Here is a 27686-nt window from a genome sequence, read left to right on the forward strand (position 1 = left end):
GTCTCAAGAAGGCCAGTTTTATTGCTTCTTTAATCAGCACAACAGTTTTCAGCTGTGCTAACATAATTGCAAAAGGGTTTTCTAATGATCAATTTGCCTTTTTAAAATGATAAACTTGGATTAGCAAACACAACGTGCCATTGTAACACAGAACTGATGGTTGCTGATAATGGGCCTCTGTACGCCTATGTAGATATTCCATTAGAAATCAGCCGTTTCCAGCTACAATAGCCATTTACAACATTAACAATGTCTACACTGTATTTCTGATCAATTTGATGTTATTTTAATGGACACATTTTTTTGATTTTCTTTCGAAAAAAAAGAAATTTCTAAGTGACCCCAAACCTTTTAACGGTAGTGTGGGTTGTATTTACAATGGTGTTTGTTCTTCACTGGTTGCCCTTTTCTTGTGGCAACAGGTCATACAAATTGCTGCTGTGATGGCACACTGTGATATTTCACCCAATAGATATGGGAGTTTATCAAAATTGGATTTGTTTTCAAATTCTTTGTGGGTCTGTGTAATCTGAGGGAAATATATGTCTCTAATATGGTCATACATTTGGCAGGAGGTTAGGGAGTGCAGCTCAGTTTCCACCTCATTTTGTGGGCAGTGTGCACATAGCCTGTCTTCTCTTGAGAGCCAGGTCTGCCTACGGCGGCCTTTCTCAATAGCAAGGCTATGCTCACTGAGTCTGTACACAGTCAAAGCTTTCCTTAATTTTGGGTCAGTCACAGTGGTCAAGTATTCTGCCACTGTGTACTCTCTGTTTAGGGCCAAATAGCATTCTAGTTTGTTCTGTTTTTTTGTTAATTCTTTCAAGTAATTATATATATTGTTTGTCATGATTTGGTTGCATCTGTGTTGCTCTCTCTGTCTCTCTATCTTCATCTCTCTCTCTCTCTCTCTCTCGGTCTTAAGCTCTCTCTCTTGGTCTTCAGCTCTCTCTCTCGGTCTTCAGCTCTCTCTCTCTCTCTCTCTCGGTCTTCAGCTCTCTCTCTTGGTCTTCAGCTCTCTCTCTCGGTCTTCAGCTCTCTCTCTCGGTCTTCAGCTCTCTCTCGGTCTTCAGCTCTCTCTCGGTCTTCAGCTCTCTCTCTCTGTCTTCAGCTCTCTCTCTCTGTCTTCAGCTCTCTCTCTCTGTCTTCAGCTCTCTCTCTCTGTCTTCAGCTCTCTCTCTCTCCGTCTTCAGCTCTCTCTCTCGGTCTTCAGCTCTCTCTCTCTGTCTTCAGCTCTCTCTCTGTCCGTCTTCAGCTCTCTCTCTCTCCGTCTTCAGCTCTCTCTCTCGGTCTTCAGCTCTCTCTCTCGGTCTTCAGCTCTCTCTCTCGGTCTTCAGCTCTCTCTCTCGGTCTTCAGCTCTCTCTCTGTCCGTCTTCAGCTCTCTCTCTCTTCAGTGCTCTCTGTCCGTCTTCAGCTCTCTCTCTCTCTCTCTTCAGCTCTCTCTCTGTCCGTCTTCAGCTCTCTCTCTCTTCAGCTCTCTCTCTTGGTCTTCAGCTCTCTCTCTCGGTCTTCAGCTCTCTCTCTCGGGCTTCAGCTCTCTCTCTCGGTCTTCAGCTCTCTCTCTCGGTCTTCAGCTCTCTCTCTCGGTCTTCAGCTCTCTCTCTCTGTCTTCAGCTCTCTCTCTGTCTGTCTTCAGCTCTCTCTCTCTCTCCGTCTTCAGCTCTCTCTCTCCGTCTTCAGCTCTCTCTCTCGGTCTTCAGCTCTCTCTCTCGGTCTTCAGCTCTCTCTCTCTGTCTTCAGCTCTCTCTCTGTCCGTCTTCAGCTCTCTCTCTCTTCAGTGCTCTCTGTCCGTCTTCAGCTCTCTCTCGCTCTCTCTTCAGCTCTCTCTCTGTCCGTCTTCAGCTCTCTCTCTCTTCAGCTCTCTCTCTTGGTCTTCAGCTCTCTCTCTCGGTCTTCAGCTCTCTCTCTCGGTCTTCAGCTCTCTCTCTCGGTCTTCAGCTCTCTCTCGGTCTTCAGCTCTCTCTCTCTGTCTTCAGCTCTCTCTCTCTGTCTTCAGCTCTCTCTCTCCGTCTTCAGCTCTCTCTCTCGGTCTTCAGCTCTCTCTCTCGGTCTTCAGCTCTCTCTCTCTGTCTTCAGCTCTCTCTCTGTCCGTCTTCAGCTCTCTCTCTCTCCGACTTCAGCTCTCTCTCTCGGTCTTCAGCTCTCTCTCTCGGTCTTCAGCTCTCTCTCTCGGTCTTCAGCTCTCTCTCTCTGTCTTCAGCTCTCTCTCTGTCCGTCTTCAGCTCTCTCTCTCCGACTTCAGCTCTCTCTCTCGGTCTTCAGCTCTCTCTCTCGGTCTTCAGCTCTCTCTCTCGGTCTTCAGCTCTCTCTCTCTGTCTTCAGCTCTCTCTCTGTCCGTCTTCAGCTCTCTCTCTCTCTCTCTCTCTTCAGCTCTCTCTCTGTCCGTCTTCAGCTCTCTCTCTCTTCAGCGCTCTCTGTCCGTCTTCAGCTCTCTCTCTCTCTCAGTTCAGCTCTCTCTCTCTCTCTCTCCGTCTTCAGCTCTCTCTCTCTCTCTTCAGCTCTCTCTCTCTCTCCGTCTTCAGCTCTCTCTCTCTCTCTCTCTCGGTCTTCAGCTCTCTCTCTCGGTCTTCAGCTCTCTCTCTCGGTCTTCAGCTCTCTCTCTCGGTCTTCAGCTCTCTCTCTGTCCGTCTTCAGCTCTCTCTCTCTTCAGCGCTCTCTGTCCGTCTTCAGCTCTCTCTCTCTCTCTCTCTCTCTTCAGCTCTCTCTCTGTCCGTCTTCAGCTCTCTCTCTCTTCAGCGCTCTCTGTCCGTCTTCAGCTCTCTCTCTCTCTCTCTTCAGCTCTCTCTCTCTCTCCGTCTTCAGCTCTCTCTCTCTCTCTCTCTCTCTCTCCGTCTTCAGCTCTCTCTCTCCATCCGACTTCTGCTTTCTCTTTCGATCTTCAGTGCTCTCTTACTCCGTCTTCAGTGCTCTTTCTCCGTCTTCAGCTCTCTCTCTCCGTCTTCAGCTCTCTCTCTGTCTTCAGCTCTCTCTTCTCCATCTTCAGCGCAATCTCTCTTCAGTTCTCTCTCTCTCTTCAGTTCTCTCTCTCTTCAGCTCTCTTTCTCTCTTCAGTTCTCTCTCTCTTCAGCTCTCTCTTTCTCCGTCTTCAGCTCTCTCTTTTTCTCCGTTTTCAGCTCTCTCTTTCTCAGTTTTCAGCTCTCTCTCTCTTTCTCCGTCTTCAGCTCTCTCTCTCTTTCTCCGTCTTCAGCTCTCTCTCTCTTTCTCCGTTTTCAGCTCTCTCTTTTTCTCCGTTTTCAGCTCTCTTTCTCAGTTTTCAGCTCTCTCTCTCTTTCTCCGTCTTCAGCTCTCTCTCTCTTTCTCAGTTTTCAGCTCTCTCTCTTTCTCCGTTTTCAGCTCTCTCTTTTTCTCCGTTTTCAGCTCTCTCTTTCTCAGTTTTCAGCTCTCTCTCTCTTTCTCCGTCTTCAGCTCTCTCTCTCTTTCTCAGTTTTCAGCTCTCTCTCTCTTTCTCTGTCTTCAGCTCTCTCTCTCTTTCTCAGTTTTCAGCTCTCTCTCTCTTTCTCCGTCTTCAGCTCTCTCTCTCTCTCCGTCTTCAGCTCTCTCTCTCTTTCTCCGTTTTCACCTCTCTCTCTCTCTATTCATCTCTCTCTCTAGCTCTCTCTCTCTGTCTTCAGTTCTCTCTCTCCGTCTTCAGCTCTCTCTGTCTCCATCTTCAGATCTCTCTCTCTTCAGCTCTCTCTCTGTCTTCTGTTCTTTCTCTCGGTCTTTAGCTCTCTCTCTTTCTCCGTCTTCAGCTCTGTCTTCAGCGCTCTCTCTCTCTCAGCTCTCTCCGATTTCAGCTCTCTCCGTTATCAGCTCTCTCAGGCTTCAGCGCTCTCTCTCTCCGTCTTCAGCTCTCTCTCTCTCTCCATCCGACTTCAGCTCTCTCTCTTTCTCTCTCTCTCTCTCTCTCTTCCTCTTCCTCTTGCCATCTTCAGCTCTCTCTCTTTCTCTCTCTCTCTCTTCCTCTTGCCATCTTCAGCTCTCTCTCTTTCTGTCTTAAGCTCTCTCTCTTTGTCTTCAGCTTGCTCTCTCTCTCACTCTCTGTTATCATCTCTCTCTCTTCAGCTCTCTCTCTCTCACTTTGTCTTCAGCTCTCTCTCTTTCTCCATCTTCAGCTCTCTCGCCCTTTCTTCAGCTCTTTCTCTCTCTCCATCTTCAGCTCTCTCTCTCTCCAGCTCTCCGTCTCCAGCTCTCTCTCTCTTCAGCTCTCTCGCTCTCTGTTAATTTATTCATGGTGTATCTTCTTTGTGTGTATTAATAGATTGTTTTTTTTTTACCATATGGTTTGGTCCCTAGCTTCATAGCTTCGTGTTTGACTCTATGCTCCAGTAGATTCTATAACACTGAACGGAGTTATGAAAGTTATTATTAATGAAGAAGGTGAAAGGACACTGAGTTTAGAACATGAAACTGACTAAGTTTCCTGAAAAAAAACATATGAATGACGGACTATGAGGAAGCCTGGGGCTCTTCATAGAGGATGGAGCAACTAATAGGAATGTGGTAATATTGCAAGAATTTGATTCAGACAATATCAGCAGTGCGTCCAGCGGGAACTACACAGTCACACAACCCACTGTCTCCCTCTATTTCCTGTTCCTCTATAACTCTGCTGCTGTCCTGTGATTGGCTGACCTCTAACCTCTCTCCTGCCCCCTACAGGTTCAGGGATGTACGGCCAGGACGGGCTGATCGGAGCCGAGGAGAGGATCATCAACAGCAAGCCCAAGATCAACAACAACAACAACATGGTGAGAGATCTGTCCGGCTTTCTTTCTGTCTGTTTTTCTGTCTGTGCATCCGTCTGTCTGGCTTTCTTTCTGTCTGTTTTTCTGTCTGTGCATCCGTCTGTCCGGCTTTCCGTCTGTCACAGCTATAGACAACTGTATACAGTATAACTTCAATGGTAACAGCGTAAATCAGAGTAGACTACTGATCGCCTGATCAATAATCAATGATAGTGGACAGTGTCTGAGATCCCCCACTTCTCAACTAATGTCCTCCTCCCCCTTAAATACAGCGCCTTCAGAAAGTGTTCACACCCCTTGACTTTTTCCACGTGTTGTTGTTGTTGTTACAGCCTGAATTTTTAAAATGGATTAAATTTAGATTTTGTGTCACTGATCTACACACAATACCCCATAACGTCATAGTAGAATTAGGTTTTTAGAAATGTTTACAAATGAATAAAAGCTAAACAGCTGAAAGGAAGGGAGAGGGGGATACCTCGTCAGTTGTACAACTGAATGCATTCAACTGAAATGTGTCTTCTGCATTTAACCCAACCCCTCTGAATCAGAGAGGTGCGGGGGGCTGCTTTAATCGACATCCATGTCTTCGGTGCCCGGGGAACAGTGGGTTAACTACTTTGCTCAGGGGCAGAACGACAGATTCTTACCTTGTCAGCTCGGGAAATGTCTTGAGTGAATAAGTATTCAACCCCTTTGTTATGGCAAGCCTAAATACGTTCAGAAGTAAAAAATGTGCTTAACAAGTCACATAATAAATTGCATGGACTAATAAATTGCAGGGGTTTTTCAGGATAAAAAATTAACGGAATGCTAAGCACAGGCATAATCCTAGAGGAAAACCTAGATCAGTCTGCTTTCCACCAGACACTGTGAGATGAATTCACCTTTCAGCAGGAAAACACAAGGCCAAATCCACACTGGAGTTCCTTACAAAGAACACAGGGAATGTTCCCGAGTGGCTGAGTTACAGTTTTCACTTAAATGTGCTTGAAAATCTATGGCAAGACCTGAAAATGGTCAACAACCAATTTGACAGAGTTTGAATAATTTTGAAAATATTAATTGGCAAATGTTGCACAATCCAGGTGTGGAAAGCTCTTAGAGACTTACCCGGAAAGACTCACAGCTGTAATACGCTGCTAAAGGTGATTCTAACATGCATTGACTCAGGGGGTTGAATACTTATCTAATCAAGATATATTAGTGTTATATTAGTGTTAAATTTTTACAAATGTTAGAGTGTTTTGTGTAGATCGGTGACAAAATAAGTACAATTAAATCCATTTTAATCCCCTTTGTAACACAACAAAATGTGGAAAAAGTAAAGGGGTGTGAATACTTTCTGAAATGACCCTAAAACAACTCTGGTGAATAGGCTGGAATATCCAGATATAATATTAGATAGATCAAATATATCTAATTATAGATAGTAATGTATCTCTTTGACATCAGGCTGCTTAGCTCCTTAGCTCTGACATATCATCAAGCTTTAGATGAGTTGCATCATCCTTCTGGTAACTATGATGCCATAGTTACAGCAGCGAGCAGTGCTGCTCTTAGCAGTATGCCTGTGGGCCTCTGATCACCGCCACCCTCAGATCACCACCCCCTCCAAACCCTCAGATCTCCAAACCCTCAGATCACCACCCCCTCCAAACCCTCAGATCTCCAAACCCTCAGATCACCACCCCCTCCAAACCCTCAGATCACCACCACCACCCTCAGATCACCAAAACCTTGGATCACCACCTCCCCTCCCAAACCTTCAGATCAACACTAAAACAGAGAGGATATAGTCCATGGATCAACACTAAAACAGAGAGGATATAGTCCATGGATCAACACTAAAACAGAGAGGATATAGTCCATGGATCAACACTAAAACAGAGAGGATATAGTCCATGGATCAACACTAAAACAGAGAGGATATAGTCCATGGATCAACACTAAAAGAGAGGATATAGTCCATGAATTTCACAGTAGCCATCTTCTGCATGCTCTTATTTACCAGAAGCACCCTGTCTCCTCCTTCCTCTTGGATCCTGAAGTTGAATGTTTGTCATGTGTTTAGCATGCAGATCCAAGGACAAGCGTAGAACTGTGTTTGTAATGCAGTCATGTGCTTTTTGAGATGTTTGTTATGCATGACAGTATTATTGTTTTTGTACATGTGGAGTCCAAACACAGAACAATCAGTTAAAACATTACATTTATATTTTATATTACATTAAACTATAAATGGCTGTTTATCTGTAGCAGGGGCCTAAACATGTGTTCTAAAGAGAACCTCTAGGTATCCATTGACAACACTAAAGCCGAGAACCTCTAGGTATCCATTGACAACCCTAAAGCCAAGAACCTCTAGGTATCCATTGACAACCCTAAAGCCCAGAACCTCTAGGTATCCATTGACAACCCTAAAGCCGAGAACCTCTAGGTATCCATTGACAACCCTAAAGCCGAGAACCTCTAGGTATCCATTGACAACCCTAAAGCCGAGAACCTCTAGGTATCCATTGACAACCCTAAAGCCGAGAACCTCTAGGTATCCATTGACAACCCTAAAGCCGAGAACCTCTAGGTATCCATTGACAACCCTAAAGCCGAGAACCTCTAGGTATCCATTGACAACCCTAAAGCCCAGAACCTCTAGGTATCCATTGACAACACTAAAGCCCAGAACCTCTAGGTATCCATTGACAACCCTAAAGCCCAGAACCTCTAGGTATCCATTGACAACCCTAAAGCCCAGAACCTCTAGGTATCCATTGACAACCCTAAAGCCCAGAACCTCTAGGTATCCATTGACAACCCTAAAGCCCAGAACCTCTAGGTATCCATTGACAACCCTAAAGCCCAGAACCTCTAGGTATCCATTGACAACCCTAAAGCCGAGAACCTCTAGGTATCCATTGACAACCCTAAAGCCCAGAACCTCTAGGTATCCATTGACAACCCTAAAGCCGAGAACCTCTAGGTATCCATTGACAACACTAAAGCCCAGAACCTCTAGGTATCCATTGACAACCCTAAAGCCCAGAACCTCTAGGTATCCATTGACAACCCTAAAGCCCAGAACCTCTAGGTATCCATTGACAACACTAAAGCCCAGAACCTCTAGGTATCCATTGACAACCCTAAAGCCGAGAACCTCTAGGTATCCATTGACAACACTAAAGCCCAGAACCTCTAGGTATCCATTGACAACACTAAAGCCCAGAACCTCTAGGTATCCATTGACAACCCTAAAGCCGAGAACAGACTGAACACACACAACCAGTCTCTGTGCTTCTCTGCCCCCCCTCTCAACCAACAGACACACTATGGTAGATAGGTGTAAACAGAGCCATGTCCGCAGTATAACCTGGGCCCTGTGTGTGTGCTGTCAGCAGGTGGTTGATGAGACTCTGGATGTAAAGGAAGTGATATACAGTGCTGAGAGAGTCAGCGTTATGCATGGTGATGAGCTGGTGAGTACACCACACCACAGTGCCCCCATCTGGTTAACATGGGGAAGTACTGGTGAGTACACCACACCACAGTGCCCCCATCTGGTTAACATGGGGAAGTACTGGTGGCAGGAGGGGGAAGCAGGGGGATGGAAAGAGAGGGAGGTATGGGGGGAAGGAGGGAGGGGGGGAATAGAGGGAGGGAGGGAGGGAGGAAAGAGAGGGAGGTATGGGGGAAGGGGGGAAGAGAGAGAGGTATGGGGAAGGAGGGGGGGAAGGAGAGGGAGGTATGGGGGGAAGGAGGGAGGAGAAAGAGGGAGGTATGGGGAAGGGGGAAGGAGGGAGGGAGGAAAGAAGGAGGTATGGGGGAAAGATGGAGGAAAGAGGGAGGTATGGGGAAGGAGGGAGGAAAGAGGGAGGGAGGAAAGAGGGGAGGTATGGGGGGAAGGGGGGAAGGAGGGAGGGAGGGAGGAAAGAAGGAGGTATGGGGGAAAGATGGAGGAAAGAGGGAGGTATGGGGGATGGAGGGAGGAAAGAGAGGAGGTATGGGGAAGGAGGGAGGAAAGAGAGGAGGTATGGGGAAGGAGGGAGGGAGGAAAGAGAGGGAGTTATGGGGGAAGGAGGGAGGAGAAAGAGGGAGGTATGGGGAAGGGGGAAGGAGGGAGGGAGGAAAGAAGGAGGTATGGGGGAAAGATGGAGGAAAGAGGGAGGTATGGGGGAAGGAGGGAGGAAAGAGGGAGGGAGGAAAGAGGGAGGTATGGGGGAAGGGGGAAGGAGGGAGGGAGGAAAGAAGGAGGTATGGGGGAAAGATGGAGGAAAGAGGGAGGTATGGGGGGATGGAGGGAGGAAGAGAGGAGGTATGGGGGAAGGAGGGAGGGAAAGAGAGGAGGTATGGGGGAAGGAGGGGAGGGAGGAAAGAGAGGGAGTTATGGGGGGAAGGAGGGGGGAGGAGAGGGAGGTATGGGGAAGGAGGGAAAAGAGAGGGAGGTATGGGGGAAGGAGTGAGGAGAAAGAGGGAGATATGGGGAAGGAGGGAGGGAGGAAAGAGGGAGGTATGGGGGAGGGAGGGAGGAAAGAAGGAGGTATGGGGGAAAGAGGGAGGTATGGGGAAGGAGGGAGGAAAGAGGGAGGTATGGGGGAATGGAGGGAGGAAAGAGAGAGGTATGGGGGATGGAGGGAGGAAAGAGAGGAGGTATGGGGAAGGAGGGAGGGAGGGAGGGAGGAAAGAGGGAGGTATGGGGGAAGGAAGGAGGGAGGGAGGAAAGAGGGAGGTATGGGGGATGGAGGGAGGGAGGAAAGAGAGGGAGGTATGGGGGATGGAGGGAGGGAGGAAAGAGGGAGGTATGGGGGAAGGAGGGAGGGAGGGGGAAGCACCCAGCTATACCTCACCACCAGGGCTGACTCCCACCTTTATTTACTGGCTCATTCTCCCATCGATGTTATTTATTTTCTGCATGGATGCATGTATGTAAATGTATTGGAATGTACACAGGTTCCACTGAATGTGTATATTTATTCACACAAAGAGTTGAGGTACCTCAGCGTCTGTGTGTGTGAGAGGGACCAGAAAGATCCTATGGCTGCCTTGTAGATGCACTATTCATTCTGCATCAAACTCAATGGGTTATTACCATCTCAGGGTAGGGCAGTGCATTAGATATAGTCACAGTAAGGTAGATATTAATGGCATAATTGTTCAAGAGAAAGTTTGTTTTATATATCATGCATGTGTGTAATCTGTTCACTCTGTATTTGGTCTCATGTCTATGTCATGTCTGTCTTATAGTGTATGTTCTTGTCTTTACACAAACTAACTGTCTCTCTCTCTCTCGTTCTCTCTCTGACTCTCTCTCTCTCTCTTTCTGTCTGTCTCGCTCTCTCTCTCTGTCTCTCGCTCTCTGACTCTCTCTCTCTTTGTCTGTCTCTCTCTCTTTGTCTCTCTCTCTCTCTGTCTCTGTCTCTCTCTGTCTCTGTCTCTCTCTGTCTCTGTCTGTCTGTCTCTCTCTGTCTCTCTCTCTCTCTCTTTCTGTCTGTCTGTCTCTCTCTCTGCCTCTCTCTCTCTCTCTCCTGTAGGAATCCTACCGCCCTCTGGGTGAGGACTTCAGCTTCGGGAGCTCTGCTCTGATTGGTCTGCTGGTGATAGCGGTGGCCATAGCAACGGTGATAGTGATCAGCCTGGTTATTCTGAGGAAGAGGCAGTATGGAACCATCAGTCATGGCATTGTGGAGGTGAGCTACAACGACACATGCACGCAGTGTGGAATCATTAGTCATGACGCACACTACACACACACACACACACTACACACACACACACACACACACACACACACACACACACAGCACTGGATTCTCTAATTCTAAGGTCTCTGTACTCAGGCTGATAACCTGTTCTCTCTGCTCAGGGCAAATACCTGGCCATAGAGTTTTATTACAGGACTGTTGATGCCTTGTCTTTAAGCCCTGCCTATTTCACCCCTGACCTCTGACCTCCCTCCCTGACCTCTCCTGTGATAGGTTGACCCCATGCTGACCCCAGAGGAGCGCCACCTCAGCAAGATGCAGAACCACGGCTACGAGAACCCCACCTACAAATACCTGGAACAGATGCAGATCTAGGGGTCGCTGTGGCAACAAGCAGAGAGGAGGGGGAACATACTACTGACCAATAATAAAAAAAACTCTCCCCAAAAATCATTTGCATAATTACATCAGATTACAATACATATATACTGGGTTTGTTTCAAATCAATCCTTGAAAAGAATGCTAATTCTACTACTACTACTGCTACCATTGTTATACAGCTCCCTTTGGATCTTTGGGTTTCTTTTAAAAGGTGATGTATGTATCTCTTATGTTTTATATAATATGTGATTCAAAAAATGACTTGGTAATTCATTATTTCATACGATTCTCTCCGAAAATCAAGATGTATTACATTTCTTCTGATGTTTTTTATTTGTTAAAACATGCAACAAGGTAAACCAAGCAACGCATTGAGACTAAATGTATCTCACCATCATCAGACGACATAACAAGGCACTACTGTTTCATTTCCCGTCGTGCCAGTGTCCATTACCTTCTGATGGTCTTCTCATAATAACAAAGTTATTTTCTTTTCAATAGATTGCTTGTATATGAAGGTTCTTTGTACCTATTAAATGATGTATAGTGAAACTACAAATGAGAAAAAAAATGAAAACAAAATCATGAATTCAGTTACTTTCTGTTCTATATGATTACAAACAAAATATACATAAACAGTTTAACAAATATATATAAAAAGTAGCTGTTTTTATTCCACCAGGGAAGAGGTTGAGACTGGGGTGGTGGCTGAGCTGGGTTGGGATGTTGTGGTGAGGGCATGCGGCTAGACAGACGGGCAGAGACAGAGGAGAGTGCACAGACGGACTGACAGACAGACAGGAGAGTGCACAGATAGCCAGAGAGACAGAGGAGTGCGCAGAGAGACAGAGAGAGAGGAGTGCGCAGAGAGAGGAGAGTGTGCAGAGAGACCGAGAGAGAGGAGTGCGCAGAGAGACAGAGAGAGGAGAGTGCACAGACAGGGAGAGAGAGGAGTGCACAGACAGACAGAGAGAGGAGAGTGCACAGAGAGAGAGGAGAGTGCACAGATAGCCAGAGAGAGAGGAGAGTGCACAGATAGCCAGAGAGAGAGGAGAGTAAACAGACAGAGGGAGTGGAGTGCACAGACGGACTGACGGACAGGAGGAGGGTGCACAGACGGACTGACGCACAGACAGGAGGAGGAGAGTGCACAGACAGGAGGAGGAGAGTGCACAGACGGACTGACGGACAGGAGAGTGCACAGACGGACTGACGGACAGACAGGAGGAGGAGGAGAGTGCACAGACGGACTGACGGACAGACAGGAGGAGGAGAGTGCACAGACGGACTGACGGACAGACAGGAGGAGGAGAGTGCACAGACGGACTGATGCACAGACAGGAGGAGGAGAGTGCACAGACGGACTGACGGACAGGAGAGTGCACAGACAGGAGGAGGAGAGTGCACAGACGGACGGACAGACAGGAGGAGGAGAGTGCACAGACGGACTGACGGACAGGAGGAGGAGAGTGCACAGACGGACTGACGGACAGGAGAGTGCACAGACGGACTGACGGACAGGAGAGTGCACAGGCCCCCAGCTGATCTCACACAACTCAGACTTACCCTGACCCGTCTAAATGAATGTGATCATACGCCCCGTTCGTAGTCCACACATTCATATGTGAATGTACTGTGGAAGTGTGGCCATATTTTGGCTCTTGATATGTTCTCTAATGGTCCTGATGGGTTGTAGCGGTCCAAGTAACGCAATGCTTTTAAAATCAAGTAGAAATGAATCTGAGAACCATTATGGATTCACATGAACAACTGCTGTCTTTGCTGGCCCTTAAGCACAGAACGGTTTGAATAGTATTTCTCAAATCAACCCCAACACTCACTGGGGGCTTTTGACAGACCGAGAGACAGACAGACTGATGGAAAGACAGACAGACAGACAGACGGACGGACGGGGATGGAAAGAAAATGTGTGTAGGCTACTTTTAACAGGAAGAGAAGGAAAGGGTTGTTTTGATTTCTCAATGTCTTATACCTGTGTCTGTATAGTTGGAGTTGCAATCATGGCTTCTCTTGGAGGATTATCTGTGGTGTGCATTGTTCTTATATGAAAATTGATATCTATTTTTACGTTTTTCTTTTCTATTTTTCTCCTGTGACAGTTCCTCAGTATGTCTGCCTCACTATGCACTCTAAAGGCTATCATCCTGTAACCTGCTTGACTGTAGCGATGGGAACTAATATTATATAACATATTAGTGATCAAATAAATTGATTTGATGAATTGATTGAAACCAATGGAAACAAACAGATTCTGGTTACAGGGGGGGAGCACATCAATAAACCCACTACTTCCATAAGGTGCTTCCTGTCTCTTTATTGGTGTTCTATTATCTACCTGTATGTATTTCCTGTAACAGAAACCTGTGGGTCTACGTAGCCCCGCTGAGCGTGACGGGATACCGCAACGTGACTCCACCGTCCTAGCGCTAACAATAGTTCAACATAGATACTGAATTCAATCAACAATCCCAAGAAAAATTAGTTAAAGGCTACATTCTACATCTGAGATATTAAAATGTCATTGAATATGCCATGTTTATCAGTCTACCCTTATCTCAAATCGAAAAAAAAACACGCCACAACAGCCCAAAGCCCTATCGCCACCTGCCGGCCTTTGGCTACCGCCGCAACAGAAACCCGTGGTACCTGTTCGGTTACACCTGTGACCCATATTTCAAATCTACCGGTAAAAAACTAAAAAACATTGTCAGGTTCTCGAACTCTTAATGTAAAGCGAATTCGTTGATCTAGATATGAGCTATTACGTTCAGTCACGGCTTTATTCTCTATATCTGGCGATAAGTGTCCTATAAACTGTCTCCTCCTGGTTGTGTCGTATAAACTCTGTTCCCTCCTGGTTGTGTCCTATAAACTCTGTTTCCCTCCTGGTTGTGTCGTATAAACTCTGTTTCCCTCCTGGTTGTGTCCTACCCCTCCTGGTTGTGTCCTATAAACTCTGTTCCCTCCTGGTTGTGTCCTATAAACTCTGTTTCCCTCCTGGTTGTGTCCTATAAACTCTGTTTCCCTCCTGGTTGTGTCCTATAAACTCTGTTCCCTCCTGGTTGTGTCCTATAAACCCTGTTTCCCTCCTGGTTGTGTCCTATAAACTCTGTCTCCTCCTGGTTGTTCCCTCCTGGTTATAATGTCCGCTCCGCCGCCACCTTCATGCGGGAGGCCAGGGGTGAGTATCGCTCAAACAGAAACACGCCCTGAAACCCGAAGCTCCGGAAAACCTGGATGCAGGAAGTAGACAACAGGTGTGTAATATTAAAAATCCAAACAGTAGTTTTGCCACTAAAACGAGAGTTTCTATTGGACAAATTCAGGTAGGTCACTCCCCGTTTCGTTACGTTTTCTCCCGTTTAAGAAACGTTTTGCAACCGAAACGGCGTAATGAATACGCCTCAGATCTCCGCGATAGGGCCATTTGGGAACATTCTCGGAGGACACTACATTACTAAAAGTGTGATTTGCTGCAAAGGAAATACTCTGATTTCATATTGATTGTATTGAAATTGGTTTCCTTAACTGTCTTCTTTCGGTTGCAGTGGTTGTTTTTTTTGTGCTTGTTTGTGGATCACCTGTGTTCGTGGAGGCCGCAGGACTATTTTACACTCCCTCCCCTTGGAATTTACCTGAGGGGTAGTTAGCCGACTGGAAGCAGGAACAGACAGGCTTCTCGGGTCGCCAGCCACTATGGACTACATGGACTCTGGAATGAGATACACACCCAATAAGGGCCCGGTATGACCTTTTCTTCCTCTGGTGTTTATTTTGATGTCTTTATGTCTAATACATATAAGTGTGTGTGTGGACAAATAGCTTGTTTGATTAGAGACCATAGTGCACCTGTCACAATTAAGCTTCTATTATGTTTGTCATTCATTTGTTAGATAGTAGCGGTAAACTATCTATCAGAACTTGATGTCTAGAGAGCTGCCCAAGCTGCTCTGTTTATTGACGTTTTCATCAGCCACACCTACAGTCAGGAAGTGCCAACACTCATATTAACATTCATGTCCTGGTGACTCTCAGATCCACCTCTACGCAGACGACACCATTTTGTATACATCTGGCCCTTCATTGGACACTGTGTTAACAAACCTCCAAACGAGCTTCAATGCCATACAACACTCCTTCAGTAGCCTCCAACTGCTCTTAAACACTAGTAAAACTAAATGCATGCTCTTCAACCGAACGCTGCTGGCACCCGCCCACCCGACTAGAATCACCACTCTCGACGGGTCTGACCTAGAGTATGTGGACAACTACAAATACCTAGGTATCTGGTTAGACCGTAAACTCTCCTTCCAGACTCACATTAAGCATCTCCAATCCAAAGTTAAATCTAGAATCGGCTTCCTATTTCGCAACAAAGCCTCCTTCACTCATGCTGCCAAACATGCCCTCGTAAAACTGACTATCCTACCGATGCTTGACTTCGGCGATGTAATTTACAAAATAGCCTCCAACACTCTACTCAGCAAATTGGATGTAGTCTATCACAGTGCCATCCGTTTTGTCTCCAAAGCCCCATACACTACCCACCACTGTGACCTGTACGCTCTTGTTGGCTGGTCCTCACTACATGTTCTTTGTCAAACCCACTGGCTCCATGCCATCTATAAATCACTGCTAGGCAAATCCCCGCCCTTATCTTAGCTCATTGGTCACCATAGCAGCACCCACCCGTAGTCTGCGTTCCAGCAGGTATATCTCTCTGGTCATTCCCAAAGCCAACACCTCCTTTGGCCGCCATTCCTTCCAGTTCTCTGCTGCCAATGACTGGAACGAATTGCAGAAACCTCTGAAGCTGGAGACTCTTATCTCCCTCACTAACTTTAAGCGTCAGTTGTCAGAGCACCTTACCTTACCGATCACTGCACCTGTACACAGCCCATCTGTAATTAGCCCACCCAACTACCTCATCCCTATATTGTTATTTATTTTGCTCATTTGCACCCCAGTATCTCTATTTGCACATAATCTCTTGCACATCTATCATTCCAGTGTTAATACTAATTGTAATTATTTTGCACTATAGCCTATTTATTGCCTTACCTCCATAACTTGCTACATTTGCACACACGGTATATATATTTTCTGTTGTATTTTTGACTTCATGTTTTGTTTTACCCCATATGTAACTCTGTGTTGTTTTTATCGCACTGCTTTGCTTTATCTTGGCCAGGTCGCAGTTGTAAATGAGAACTTGTTCTCAACTGGCTTACCTGGTTAAATAAAGGTTAAATTAAAAAATGGATGTCCTAAAGCAAAACAGGAAACTGGTGATGGTGGCATCTTAGTCACACAACATAATGATCAAATACTTTAATTGATAGTGCAATTGCATCTACTGTACAGCTTCGCATTAGCCTGATAAAGCCAGCCTGATGATTAATTAGCCTGATTAAGCCATCCTTATGATTAATTAGCCTGATAAAGCCAGCCTGATAAAGCCAGCCTGATCATTTATTGGCCTGATAAAGCCAGCCTGATCATTAATTGGCCTGATATGCAAAAATGTATGCACACATGACTGTAAGTCGCTTTGGATAAAAGTGTCTGCTAAATGGCATATTATTATAAAGCCAGCCTGATCATTTATTGGCCTGATAAAGCCAGCCTGATAAAGCTAGCCTGATCATTTATTGGGCTGATAAAGCCAGCCTGATCATTCATTGGCCTGATAAAGCCAGCCTGATAAAGCCGGCCTGATCATTTATTGGGCTGATAAAGCCAGCCTGATCATTCATTGGCCTGATAAAGCCAGCCTGATAAAGCCAGCCTGATCATTTATTGGGCTGATAAAGCCAGCCTGATCATTGATTTTGCTTTGTAAATTGGCGTTATGGCCCTGGTCTGCTCGTAACCTAAAGAGATATCTGATAGATGATCCTATCATCAGTCCCATGCATTCACTGCTGTCTTCCAAGCAATCGGGCACCAACATTGTTCATTGAAAATGAAACCAATAAAAGGTAAACTTTTTTTTTTTTTGGGGGGGCAGCAAAGCTAGAGTGAGGGGGTCTCTCCTTGCCTGTACAGTGGTAAGGGAATCACATGCCTGAAGGCTAGAGTGAGGGGGTCTCTCCTTGCCTGTACAGTGGTAAGGGAATCACATGTGAAGGCTAGAGTGGGGTCTCTCCTTGCCTATACAGTGGTAAGGGAATCACATGCCTGAAGGCTAGAGTGAGGGGGTCTCTCCTTGCCTATACAGTGGTAAGGGAATCACATGCCTGAAGGCTAGAGTGAGGGGGTCTCTCCTTGCCTGTACAGTGGTAAGGGAATCACATGCCTGAAGGCTAGAGTGAGGGGGTCTCTCCTTGCCTATACAGTGGTAAGGGAATCACATGCCTGAAGGCTAGAGTGAGGGGGTCTCTCCTTGCCTGTACAGTGGTAAGGGAATCACATGCCTGAAGGCTAGAGTGAGGGGGTCTCTCCTTGCCTATACAGTGGTAAGGGAATCACATGCCTGAAGGCTACACTGACCCAAGCCGTGGGTCTCTCACTGTAATGTTCTCTGAGCTAAAGACAGGATTCCATCACAACAATCTCTTGTTAAAAGGCAGCGGCTGAGTAGTGGGGTTGTTTCAGGCTAGCCGTTGGTCTGAAGACTGATTAATGGCATGTCAATATGAAGAGTCTGTACAGATTGAGCTGTAGTGACTAAAAGGTATGTGATGCAGTATAGCTACTATTGTTACAAACTCCGGGCCCTAGTTATAGCTTACACGGTCAGGAAAAACTATTGGACCTAAATTTAGCTCTGGTTAAATGCTGTGGAAAAGAGTGGGAGTGGAATTAACCAATCAGAAACCACAACACGGTGATGCACCGATCCGATTGTCCTGTCACGACATGTTCCCAGGAACCGTCCTCCAAACAGACAGACGAAGAATCCATTTTGATTGACTGACATGCTTAGTCGACAGGGCTCTAGCTGTCAAAAATGGGAGTAGTCCATTCTCCCAACAGAAATGTTTCTCTACACATTCTACATTCAGTAAACGCTGTCGGCAAGACGAGGTTTTTCAGTTGACAGACCGGGGTTGTCATGGATACATTCAACCGCACTATTCAACGATTATTACTCTGAAGTACATGGAGAGGGTGTGACTTACACTTAAAGGCAAAACATCAGTTGAACATTTTAAATCCCTTCGGAGTAGTGATGTTGTAATCTATACCGGAAGAAAAATATAAACGCAACATGTAAAGTGTTGGTTTCATGAGCTGAAATAAAATATCCCAGAAATGTTCCATACGCACAAAAAGCTTATTTCTCGCACATTTTGTACACAAATTTGTTTACATCCCTGTTAGTGAGCATTTCTCCTTTGTCAAGATAATCCATCCACCTGCCAGGTGTGGCATATCAAGAAGCTGATTAAACAGCATGCTCATTAGACAGGTGCACCTTGTGCTGGGGACAATAAAAGGCCACTCTAAAATGTGCAGTTTTGTCACAACACAATGCCACAGATGTGTCAAGTTTTGAGGGAGCGTGCAATTGGCATGCTGCCTGCAGGAATGTCCACCAGAACTATTGCCAGAGTTGTGAATGTTTATTTGCCCCCTAAAGCTGTTGCCAGAGAATTTAATGTTAATTTCTCTACTAACGTCGTTTTTAGAGAATTTGGCAGTACGTCCAAACGGCCTCACAACCGCCAACCATGTGTAACCACGCCAGCCCAGGACCTCCCCAGACCAACGTGTAACTACGCCAGCCCAGGACCTCCCCAGACCAACGTGTAACTACGCCAGCTCAGGACCTCCCCAGACCAACGTGTAACCACGCCAGCCCAGGATCTCCACATCCAGCTTCTTCACCTGTGGGATCGTCTGAGACCAGCCACCCGGACAGATGATGAAACTGTGGGTTTGCACAACCGAAGAATTTCTGCACAAACTGTCAGAAACCGTCTCAGGAAAGCTCATCTGCGTGCTCGTCGTCCTTATCAGGGTCTTGAACTGATTGCAGTTAGGCGTCATAACCAACTTCAGTGGGCAAATGCTCACCTTCGATGGCCACTGGCATGCTGGAAAAGTGTGCTCTTCATGGATGAATCCCGGTTTCAACTGTACCGGGCAGATGGCAGACGGCGTATATAGCATTGTGTGGGTGAGCTGTTTGTTCACAACGTTGCCATCAGCAGAGTGCTCCATGGTGGCAGTGGGGTTATGGTATGGACAGGCATAAGCTACGGACAACGAACACAATTGCATTTTATCTATGGCAATTTGAGTCCCATTGTCGTGCCATTCATCCGCCGCCATCACCTCATGTTTCAGCATGATAATGCACAGCCCCATGTCGAAAGGATCTGTACACAATTCCTGGAAGCTGAAAATGTCCCAGTTCTTCCATGGCCTGCATACTCACCAGATATGTCACCCATTGAGCATGTTTGGGATGCTCTGGATCGTGTACGACAGCGTGTTCCAGCCATTATCCTGCTACTTCGCACAGCCGTTGAAGAGGAATGGGACAACATTCCACAGGCCACAATCAACAGCCTGATCAACTCTATACGAAGGAGATGTGTCGCGCTGCATGAGGCAAATGGTGGTCACACTGACTGGTTTTCTGATCCACACCCCTACATTTTTTTTTTTACGGTATCTGTGACCAACAGATGCACATCCGTATTCCCAGTCATGTGAAATCGATAGATTCGGGCATAATGAATTTATTTAAATTGACTGATTTCCATATATGAACTGTAACTCAGTAAATTCTTTGAAATTGTTGCATTTTGCGTTTTTATATTTTTGTTCAGTGTAATTCATACCTGGGTCATTCCATGTCATTTCAGCAAGCCATGACAGCCACCATCTCAAATTGTTCTGAAATAGTTTATGTAGTTAGAAACAGATAAGATTAGCATTCCTGAAACATTATTTAGTTGATATTTAATTTGATCTCTGATAAATTAATCTAATAGATTTCACCGAAATTGGCCCTTTTTTTTTAATTTATAGGATTCACATAATATTCAACAAATATAGGACCCAACATCTGATTAAGACCAAACTTCTTCCTGCCATTGAGGAATCCAATAAAATTACCAAAAGCCACCCACGGACCCGGCACACGCCATTCCCACCGCAACAACCAGTATACAGTATCGGTTCTCTGTCTGACCAGTAGTATGGAGCTGCGGCTTGGAGTATTGCTTTCTTCATCCTTTGTAATGTATTTCCTGTGATTCTTGTGATTTTTATTTTTTCCCCCTGTTTAGAGAAATTAGCCATTTGAAGTCTCTTTCATTATTTACCATAAATTAGTGTGAAAGTACCATGTTTTTCCCACCAGCAAAATAGATAGAAGTAGCAGGAACAGCGGCATCTAGTGGGCAAAACCTGGTACTTTCATACACATTTATGGTAAATAATGCAAGCAATTTATAATAATAATATGCCATTTAGCAGACGCTTTTATCCAAAGCGACTTACAGTCATGTGTGCATACATTTTTACGTATGGGTGGTCCCGGGGATCGAACCCACTACCCTGGCGTTACAAGCGCCATGCTCTACCAATTTGAGCTACAGAGGAACACTGGCTAATTTCTCTGAACAGGGTAAAAGAAAACATCACCAGATTTACAGGGAATACATTACATTATGGAGAAGCAATACTGGTTGTTGGGATTGGTGTGTGGGTGGCTTCTGATCATTGGATTGGATTCCTCTCCTCATGTCCTGTTCATTGTTAGGAAGAATTATGTTCCAAATCGGATTTTAGGTACAATATTTATTGAAGATGATATGAATCCTTGGCCATTAACATTGCCAATTTGAGTGCAATCAATTAGCTTAATTTCTCAGATCAAATTATATTTCAACAAAATTATGTTTCAGGAATGCTAAGCTTATGTTTCTAACTACAGAAACTATTTTTAAAATCTGAGATGGTGGGTGTCAATCTTCTTTCTTGTGCTTTTTGAGGTGGTATGACCCACCTGCTCCTCAGGATCAGAGAGAACTTATGACAAACACACAGGGAGAATATTATTGGCTAAGTCATGACGCGTAAGTGTTGTAGTGTTCAGGTCTGAGCCAACAGCAGAGGTCTTGGCACAGAGAGCATTGTGGGTGATTGTAGTCTGTCAGGTTGGGTGTTGCATCACTAGAGGTGTTATTGCTGTTGGCTATAAACCACTGGAACAGGCCTGCTTTAGGTTATACAGTGTTGCTGAGTCCCAAAATAGAGCTTTGTTACTTTACGTAATAGTTTTTCATAGTCATAGAATAAGCAAAGAACCAATTTTAACTCAAAAACCTTCTATCTGAAGTGAGTTATTTGACCGAGTGATTACTCTAGACCTCGCACCCCTATCAGCCTGCCTGCCTGCTCCCCCCTAGCAGCCTGCCTCCCTGCTCCCCCCTAGCAGCCTGCCTGCCTGCTCCCTCCTAGCAGCCTGCCTGCCTGCCTGCTCCCCCTATCAGCCTGCCTGCCTGCCCCCCAGCAGCCTGCCTGCCTGCTCCCCCCTAGCAGCCTGCCTCCCTGCTCCCCCCTAGCAGCCTGCCTGCCTGCTCCCTCCTAGCAGCCTGCCTGCCTGCCTGCTCCCTCCTAGCAGCCTGCCTGCCTGTCTACTCCCCCCTAGCAGCCTGCCTGCCTGCCTGCTCCCTCCTAGCAGCCTGCCTGCCTGCCTGCTCCCTCCTAGCAGCCTGCCTGCCTGTCTGTCCCCTAGCAGCCTGCCTGCCTGTCTGCTCCCCCTAGCAGCCTGCCTGCCTGTCTGCTCCCCCTAGCAGCCTGCCTGCCTGTCTGCTCCCCCTAGCAGCCTGCCTGCCTCCCTACTCCCTCCTAGCAGCCTGCCTGCCTCCCTACTCCCTCCTAGCAGCCTGCCTGCCTGTCTGCTCCCCCTAGCAGCCTGCCTTCCTGCTCCCCCTAGCAGCCTGCCTGCCTGTCTGCTCCCCCTAGCAGCCTGCCTGCCTCCCTTCTCCCTCCTAGCAGCCTGCCTGCTCCTCCTAGCAGCCTGCCTGTCTCCCCCTAGCAGCCTGCCTGCTCCCTCCTAACAGCCTGCCTCCCTTCTCCCTCCTAGTAGCCTGCTCACTCCCCCTAGCAGCCTGCCTGTCCCCTAGCAGCCTGCCTGCTCCCCCCTAGCAGCCTGCCTGCTCCCCCCTAGCAGCCTGCCTGCTCCCTCCTAGCAGCCTGCCTGCCTCCCTTCTCCTCCTAGCAGCCTGCCTGCTCCCTCCTAGCAGCCTGCCTGCTTCCCCCTAGCAGCCTGCCTGCTCCCTCCTAGCAGCCTGCCTGCTCCCTCCTAGCAGCCTGCCTGCTCCCTCCTAGCAGCCTGCCTACTCCCCCTATCAGCCTGCCTGCTCCCTCCTAGCAGCCTTCCTGCTCCCCCCTAGCAGCCTGCCTGCTCCCCCCTAGCAGCCTGCCTGCTCCCCCCTAGCAGCCTGCCTGCTCCCCCTAGCAGCCTGCCTGCTCCCTCCTAGCACCGCCTCCCTTCTCCCTCCTAGCAGCCTTTCTGCTTCCTCCTAGCAGCCTGCCTGCTCCTCCTAGCAGCCTGCCTGCCTCCCTTCTCCCTCCTAGCAGCCTGCCTGCTCCTCCTAGCAGCCTGCCTGCTCCTCCTAGCAGCCTGCCTGCCTCTCCTTCTCCCTCCTAGCAGCCTGCCTGCCTCCTTCTCCTCTCCTAGCAGCCTGCCTGCTCCTCCTAGCAGCCTGCCTGCTCTTCTTCTCCTAGCAGCCTGCCTGCTCCCTCCTAGCAGCCTGCCTGCCTCCCTTCTCCCTCCTGAGCAGCCTTTCCCTGCTCCTCCTAGCAGCCTGCCTGCCTGTCTGCTCCCCTAGCAGCCTGCCTGCCTGTCTGCTCCCAGCAGCCTGCCTGCCTGTCTGCTTCCCCTAGCAGCCTGCCTGCCTGTCTGCTCCCCCTAGCAGCCTGCCTGCCTCCCTACTCCCTCCTAGCAGCCTGCCTGCCTCCCTACTCCCCTCCTAGCAGCCTGCCTGCCTGTCTGCTCCCCCTAGCAGCCTGCCTTCCTGCTCCCCCTAGCAGCCTGCCTGCCTGTCTGCTCCCCCTAGCAGCCTGCCTGCCTCCCTTCTCCCTCCTAGCAGCCTGCCTGCTCCCTCCTAGCAGCCTGCCTGCTCCCCCTAGCAGCCTGCCTGCTCCCTCCTAGCAGCCTGCCTGCCTCCCTTCTCCCTCCTAGCAGCCTGCCTACTCCCCCCTAGCAGCCTGCCTGCTCCCCCTAGCAGCCTGCCTGCTCCCCCCTAGCAGCCTGCCTGCTCCCCTAGCTAGCCTGCCTGCTCCCCCTAGCAGCCTGCCTGCTCCCTCCTAGCAGCCTGCCTGCCTCCCTTCTCCCTCCTAGCAGCCTGCCTGCTCCCTCCTAGCAGCCTGCCTGCTCCCCCCTAGCAGCCTGCCTGCTCCCTCCTAGCAGCCTGCCTGCTCCTCCTACAGCCTGCCTGCTCCTCCTAGCAGCCTGCCTACTCCCCTATCAGCCTGCCTGCTCCCCCTAGCAGCCTGCCTGCTCCCCCTAGCAGCCTGCCTGCTCCCCCCTAGCAGCCTGCCTGCTCCCCCCTAGCAGCCTGCCTGCTCCCTCCTAGCAGCCTGCCTGCCTCCCTTCTCCTCCTAGCAGCCTTTCTGCTCCCTCCTAGCAGCCTGCCTGCTCCCTCCTAGCAGCCTGCCTGCCTCCCTTCTCCCTCCTAGCAGCCTGCCTGCTCCCTCCTAGCAGCCTGCCTGCTCCCTCCTAGCAGCCTGCCTGCCTCCCTTCTCCCTCCTAGCAGCCTGCCTGCCTCCCTTCTCCCTCCTAGCAGCCTGCCTGCTCCCTCCTAGCAGCCTGCCTGCCTCCCTTCTCCCTCCTAGCAGCCTGCCTGCTCCCTCCTAGCAGCCTGCCTGCCTCCCTTCTCCCTCCTAGCAGCCTTCCTGCTCCCCCCTAGCAGCCTGCCTGCTCCTCCTAGCAGCCTGCCTGCCTCCCTTCTCCTCCTAGCAGCCTGCCTGCTCCTCCTAGCAGCCTGCCTGCCTCCCTTCTCCCCTAGCAGCCTGCCTGCTCCCCTCCTCCTAGCAGCCTGCCTGCCTCCTCTCCCCCTAACAGCCTGCCTGCTCCTCCTAGCAGCCTGCCTGCTCCCTCCTAGCAGCCTGCCTGCCTCCCTTCTCCCTCCTAGCAGCCTGCCTGCCTCCCTTCTCCCTCCTAGCAGCCTGCCTGCTCCCTCCTAGCAGCCTGCCTGTCTGCCTACTCCCTCCTAGCAGGTTTGACAACATTTAACTCAGTGAAACTGTTCCTCCCCACCCACTCTGGCTTCTCTCTCTCTCTCTCTCTCTCTCTCACACTCTCTCACTTACTCAGCATGCACGGCACCCATTCATTCAAATGGACCAGAGTTAGTATAAATATTGTTCCTTGCTTTTAAACAACATAGTTTTGATTAATTATCCTAATAATTTGCTACTGGTGAAAACATAAAACGTCATTCAGAATGCTCCATTTTGTTGCATATATTTCCATAATACTGTAGATATATTAGCCTCACACTGCGGTTCAGTCACATTACTGTCCTACTGGTTCCTCCTAACATGTGTCCGGTACAATATACAGTCAGTCCGTGATAGGTCACAACAAAGTGGTCACATTCCTGAAACACACCTACTGGCCTCTGAGTGAGTGAGTGAGACTCCTTCCTTTTAGAAGAAACTAAACTGAGAGGAGGTATCACCCATGCGTCATTGTAAAGCTTTGCCAATACATTCAAAAGCAATGTGCAATAGGTCTTTGTTTTTGGATTTATACAATTGAAGTCTCAAGGCTGTCAAATTTTTTAAGACTAGTTTCAAGGTCTCCTAATATCTACATGGCATCTTGTCGGTGTAACAGTGTCTTACGTCTCTCTCAGGACAGGGACTGGGACCAGGCTGTTACGTTCCTCCCAGCAGCCGACAGTAAGAAGTTAGAGAAGAAGAAAGGACCAGGGAGAGTCGGGGCTGTGATCGGCATCGTTATCTTCGCTGCTGTCATCGCCCTCATGACCGGCCTACTGGTCTGGCACTTCCACTGTGAGTAGCCCTACCCTCTCCTCTCCCTCTCTTCCACTGTGAGTAGCCCTACCCTCTCCTCTCCCTCTCTTCCACTGTGAGTAGCCCTACCCTCTCCTCTCCCTCTCTTCCACTGTGAGTAGCCCTACCCTCTCCTCTCCCTCTCTTCCACTGTGAGTAGCCCTACCCTCTCCTCTCCCTCTCTTCCACTGTGAGTAGCCCTACCCTCTCCTCTCCCTCTCTTCCACTGTGAGTAGCCCTACCCCTCTCTTCTCCTCTCCCTCTCTTCCACTGTGAGTAGCCCTACCCTCCTCTCCTTCTCTTCCACTGTGAGTAGCCCTACCCTCTCTCCTCCTCTCCCTCTCTTCCACTGTGAGTAGCCCTACCCACTCCTCTCCTTCTCTTCCACTGTGAGTAGCCCTACCCTCTCTCCTCCTCTCCCTCTCTTCCACTGTGAGTAGCCCTACCCTCTCTCCTCCTCTCCCTCTCTTCCACTGTGAGTAGCCCTACCCTCTCTTCTCTCTCCTCTCTTCCACTGTGAGTAGCCCTACCCTCTCTCTCCCGCTCTTCCACTGTGAGTAGCCCTACCTCTCTCCTCTCCCGCTCTTCCACTGTGAGTAGCCCTACCCTCTCTTCTCCTCTCCCTCTCTTCCACTGTGAGTAGCCCTACCCTCTCCTCTCCCGCTCTTCCACTGTGAGTAGCCCTACCCTCTCTTCTCCTCCCCCTCTCTTCCACTGTGAGTAGCCCTACCCTCTCCTCTCCCTCTCTTCCACTGTGAGTAGCCCTACCCTCTCTTCTCCTCTCCCTCTCTTCCACTGTGAGTAGCCCTACCCTCTCCTCTCCCTCTCTTCCACTGTGAGTAGCCCTACTCTCTCTTCTCCTCTCCTCTCTTCCACTGTGAGTAGCCCACCCTCTCTTCTCCTCCCCTCTCTTCCACTGTGAGTAGCCTACCCTCTCTTCTCCTCTCCCTCTCTTCCACTGTGAGTAGCCCTACCCTCTCTTCTCCTCTCCCTCTCTTCCACTGTGAGTAGCCCTACCCTCTCTTCTCCTCTCCCTCTCTTCCACTGTGAGTAGCCCTACCCTCTCCTCTCCCTCTCTCTTCCACTGTGAGTAGCCCTACCCTCTCTCTCCTCTCCCTCTCTTCCACTGTGAGTAGCCCTACCCCCTCTTCTCCTCTCCCTCTCTTCCACTGTGAGTAGCCCTACCCTCTCTTCTCCTCTCCCTCTCTTCCACTGTGAGTAGCCCTACCCTCTCCTCTCTTCCACTGTGAGTAGCCCTACCCTCTCCTCTCCCTCTCTTCCACTGTGAGTAGCCCTACCCTCTCCTCTCCCTCTCTTCCACTGTGAGTAGCCCTACCCTCTTCTCCTCTCCCTCTCTTCCACTGTGAGTAGCCCTACCCTCTCCTCTCCCTCTCTTCCACTGTGAGTAGCCCTACCCTCTCTTCTCCCTCTCTTCCACTGTGAGTAGCCCTACCCTCTCTTCTCCTCTCCCTCTTTTCCACTGTGAGTAGCCCTACCCTCTCCTCTCCCGCTCTTCCACTGTGAGTAGCCCTACCCTCTCCTCTCCCGCTCTTCCACTGTGAGTAGCCCTACCCTCTCTTCTCTCTCCCCTCTCTTCCACTGTGAGTAGTCCCTACCCTCTTCTCCTCTCCCCGCTCTTCCACTCTGTGAGTGCCCTACCCTCTCTTCTCCTCTCCCGCTCTTCCACTGTGAGTAGCCCTACCCTCTCTTCTCCTCCTCCCTCTCTCTTCCACTGTGAGTAGCCCTACCCTCTCTTCTCCTCTCCTCTCTTCCACTGTGAGTAGCCCTACCCCCTCTTCTCCTCTCCTCTCTTCCACTGTGAGTAGCCCTACCCTCTCCTCTCCCTCTCTTCCACTGTGAGTAGCCCTACCTTCTCTTCTCCTCTCCCTCTCTTCCACTGTGAGTAGCCCTACCCCCTCTTCTCCTCTCCCTCTCTTCCACTGTGAGTAGCCCTACCCTCTCTTCTCCTCTCCCTCTCTTCCACTGTGAGTAGCCCTACCCTCTCTTCTCCTCTCCCTCTCTTCCACTGTGAGTAGCCCTACCCTCTCTTCTCCTCTCCCTCTCTTCCACTGTGAGTAGCCCTACCCTCTCTCCTCTCCCTCTCTTCCACTGTGAGTAGCCCTACCCTCTCCTCTCTCCCTCTCTTCCACTGTGAGTAGCCCTACCCTCTCCTCTCCCTCTCTTCCACTGTGAGTAGCCCTACCCTCTCTTCTCCCTCCCTCTCTTCCACTGTGAGTAGCCCTACCTCCTCTCCTCTCCCTCTCTTCCACTGTGAGTAGCCCTACCCTCTCCTCTCCCTCTCTTCCACTGTGAGTAGCCCTACCCTCTCCTCTCCCTCTCTTCCACTGTGAGTAGCCCCACCCTCCTCTCCTCTCCCTCTCTTCCACTGTGAGTAGCCCTACCCTCTCCTCTCCCTCTCTTCCACTGTGAGTAGCCCTACCCTCTTCTCCTCTTCCCTCTCTTCCACTGTGAGTAGCCCTACCCTCTCTTCTCCTCTCCCTCTCTTCCACTGTGAGTAGCCCTACCCTCTCTTCTCCTCTCCCTCTCTTCCACTGTGAGTAGCCCTACCCTCTCTTCTCTCTCCCTCTCTTCCACTGTGAGTAGCCCTACCTCTCCTCTCTCCTCTCTTCCACTGTGAGTAGCCTACCCCTCTCTTCTCCTCTCCCTCTCTTCCATGTGAGTAGTCCCTACCCTCTCCTCTCCCTCTCTTCCACTGTGAGTAGCCCTACCCCTCTTCTCCTCTCCCCTCTCTTCCACTGTGAGTAGCCCTACCCTCTCTTCTCCTCTCCCTCTCTTCCACTGTGAGTAGCCCTACCCCCTCTTCTCCTCTCCCTCTCTTCCACTGTGAGTAGCCCTACCCTCTCCTCTCC

General features: G+C 49.1%; 2 protein-coding genes across 14 annotated transcripts in view; both read left to right on the forward strand.

The window, feature by feature from the left end:
* Nucleotides 1-11456, forward strand: part of aplp2 (amyloid beta (A4) precursor-like protein 2) — a 140585-nt gene extending 129129 nt beyond the window's left edge. For 8 of the 13 annotated variants that reach the window (XM_041878187.2, XM_041878184.2, XM_041878188.2 and 5 more), the window contains 4 exons: nucleotides 4643-4731; nucleotides 8121-8201; nucleotides 10254-10409; nucleotides 10698-11456. In XM_041878187.2, coding sequence (XP_041734121.1) covers nucleotides 4643-4731; nucleotides 8121-8201; nucleotides 10254-10409; nucleotides 10698-10799 — 428 coding nt within the window. In that variant the 3' untranslated portion in view covers nucleotides 10800-11456. The remainder of the gene's footprint in view (nucleotides 1-4642; nucleotides 4732-8120; nucleotides 8202-10253; nucleotides 10410-10697) is intronic. The other 5 variants (XM_041878185.2, XM_041878192.2, XM_041878193.1 and 2 more) reach the window with 2 other exon arrangements.
* Nucleotides 11457-14219: 2763 nt separating this feature from the next.
* The window catches only part of st14a (ST14 transmembrane serine protease matriptase a), a 43998-nt gene continuing 30531 nt past the window's right edge, over nucleotides 14220-27686 (forward strand). Inside the window, exons 1-2 of the mRNA XM_041878183.2 lie at nucleotides 14220-14571; nucleotides 24657-24816. Of these exons, the coding sequence (XP_041734117.1) occupies nucleotides 14524-14571; nucleotides 24657-24816 (208 nt within the window). The 5' untranslated portion in view covers nucleotides 14220-14523. The remainder of the gene's footprint in view (nucleotides 14572-24656; nucleotides 24817-27686) is intronic.

This window comes from Coregonus clupeaformis, chromosome 6 (assembly GCF_020615455.1).
Source record: "Coregonus clupeaformis isolate EN_2021a chromosome 6, ASM2061545v1, whole genome shotgun sequence".
NCBI classification, from domain to species: Eukaryota; Metazoa; Chordata; class Actinopteri; order Salmoniformes; family Salmonidae; genus Coregonus; species Coregonus clupeaformis.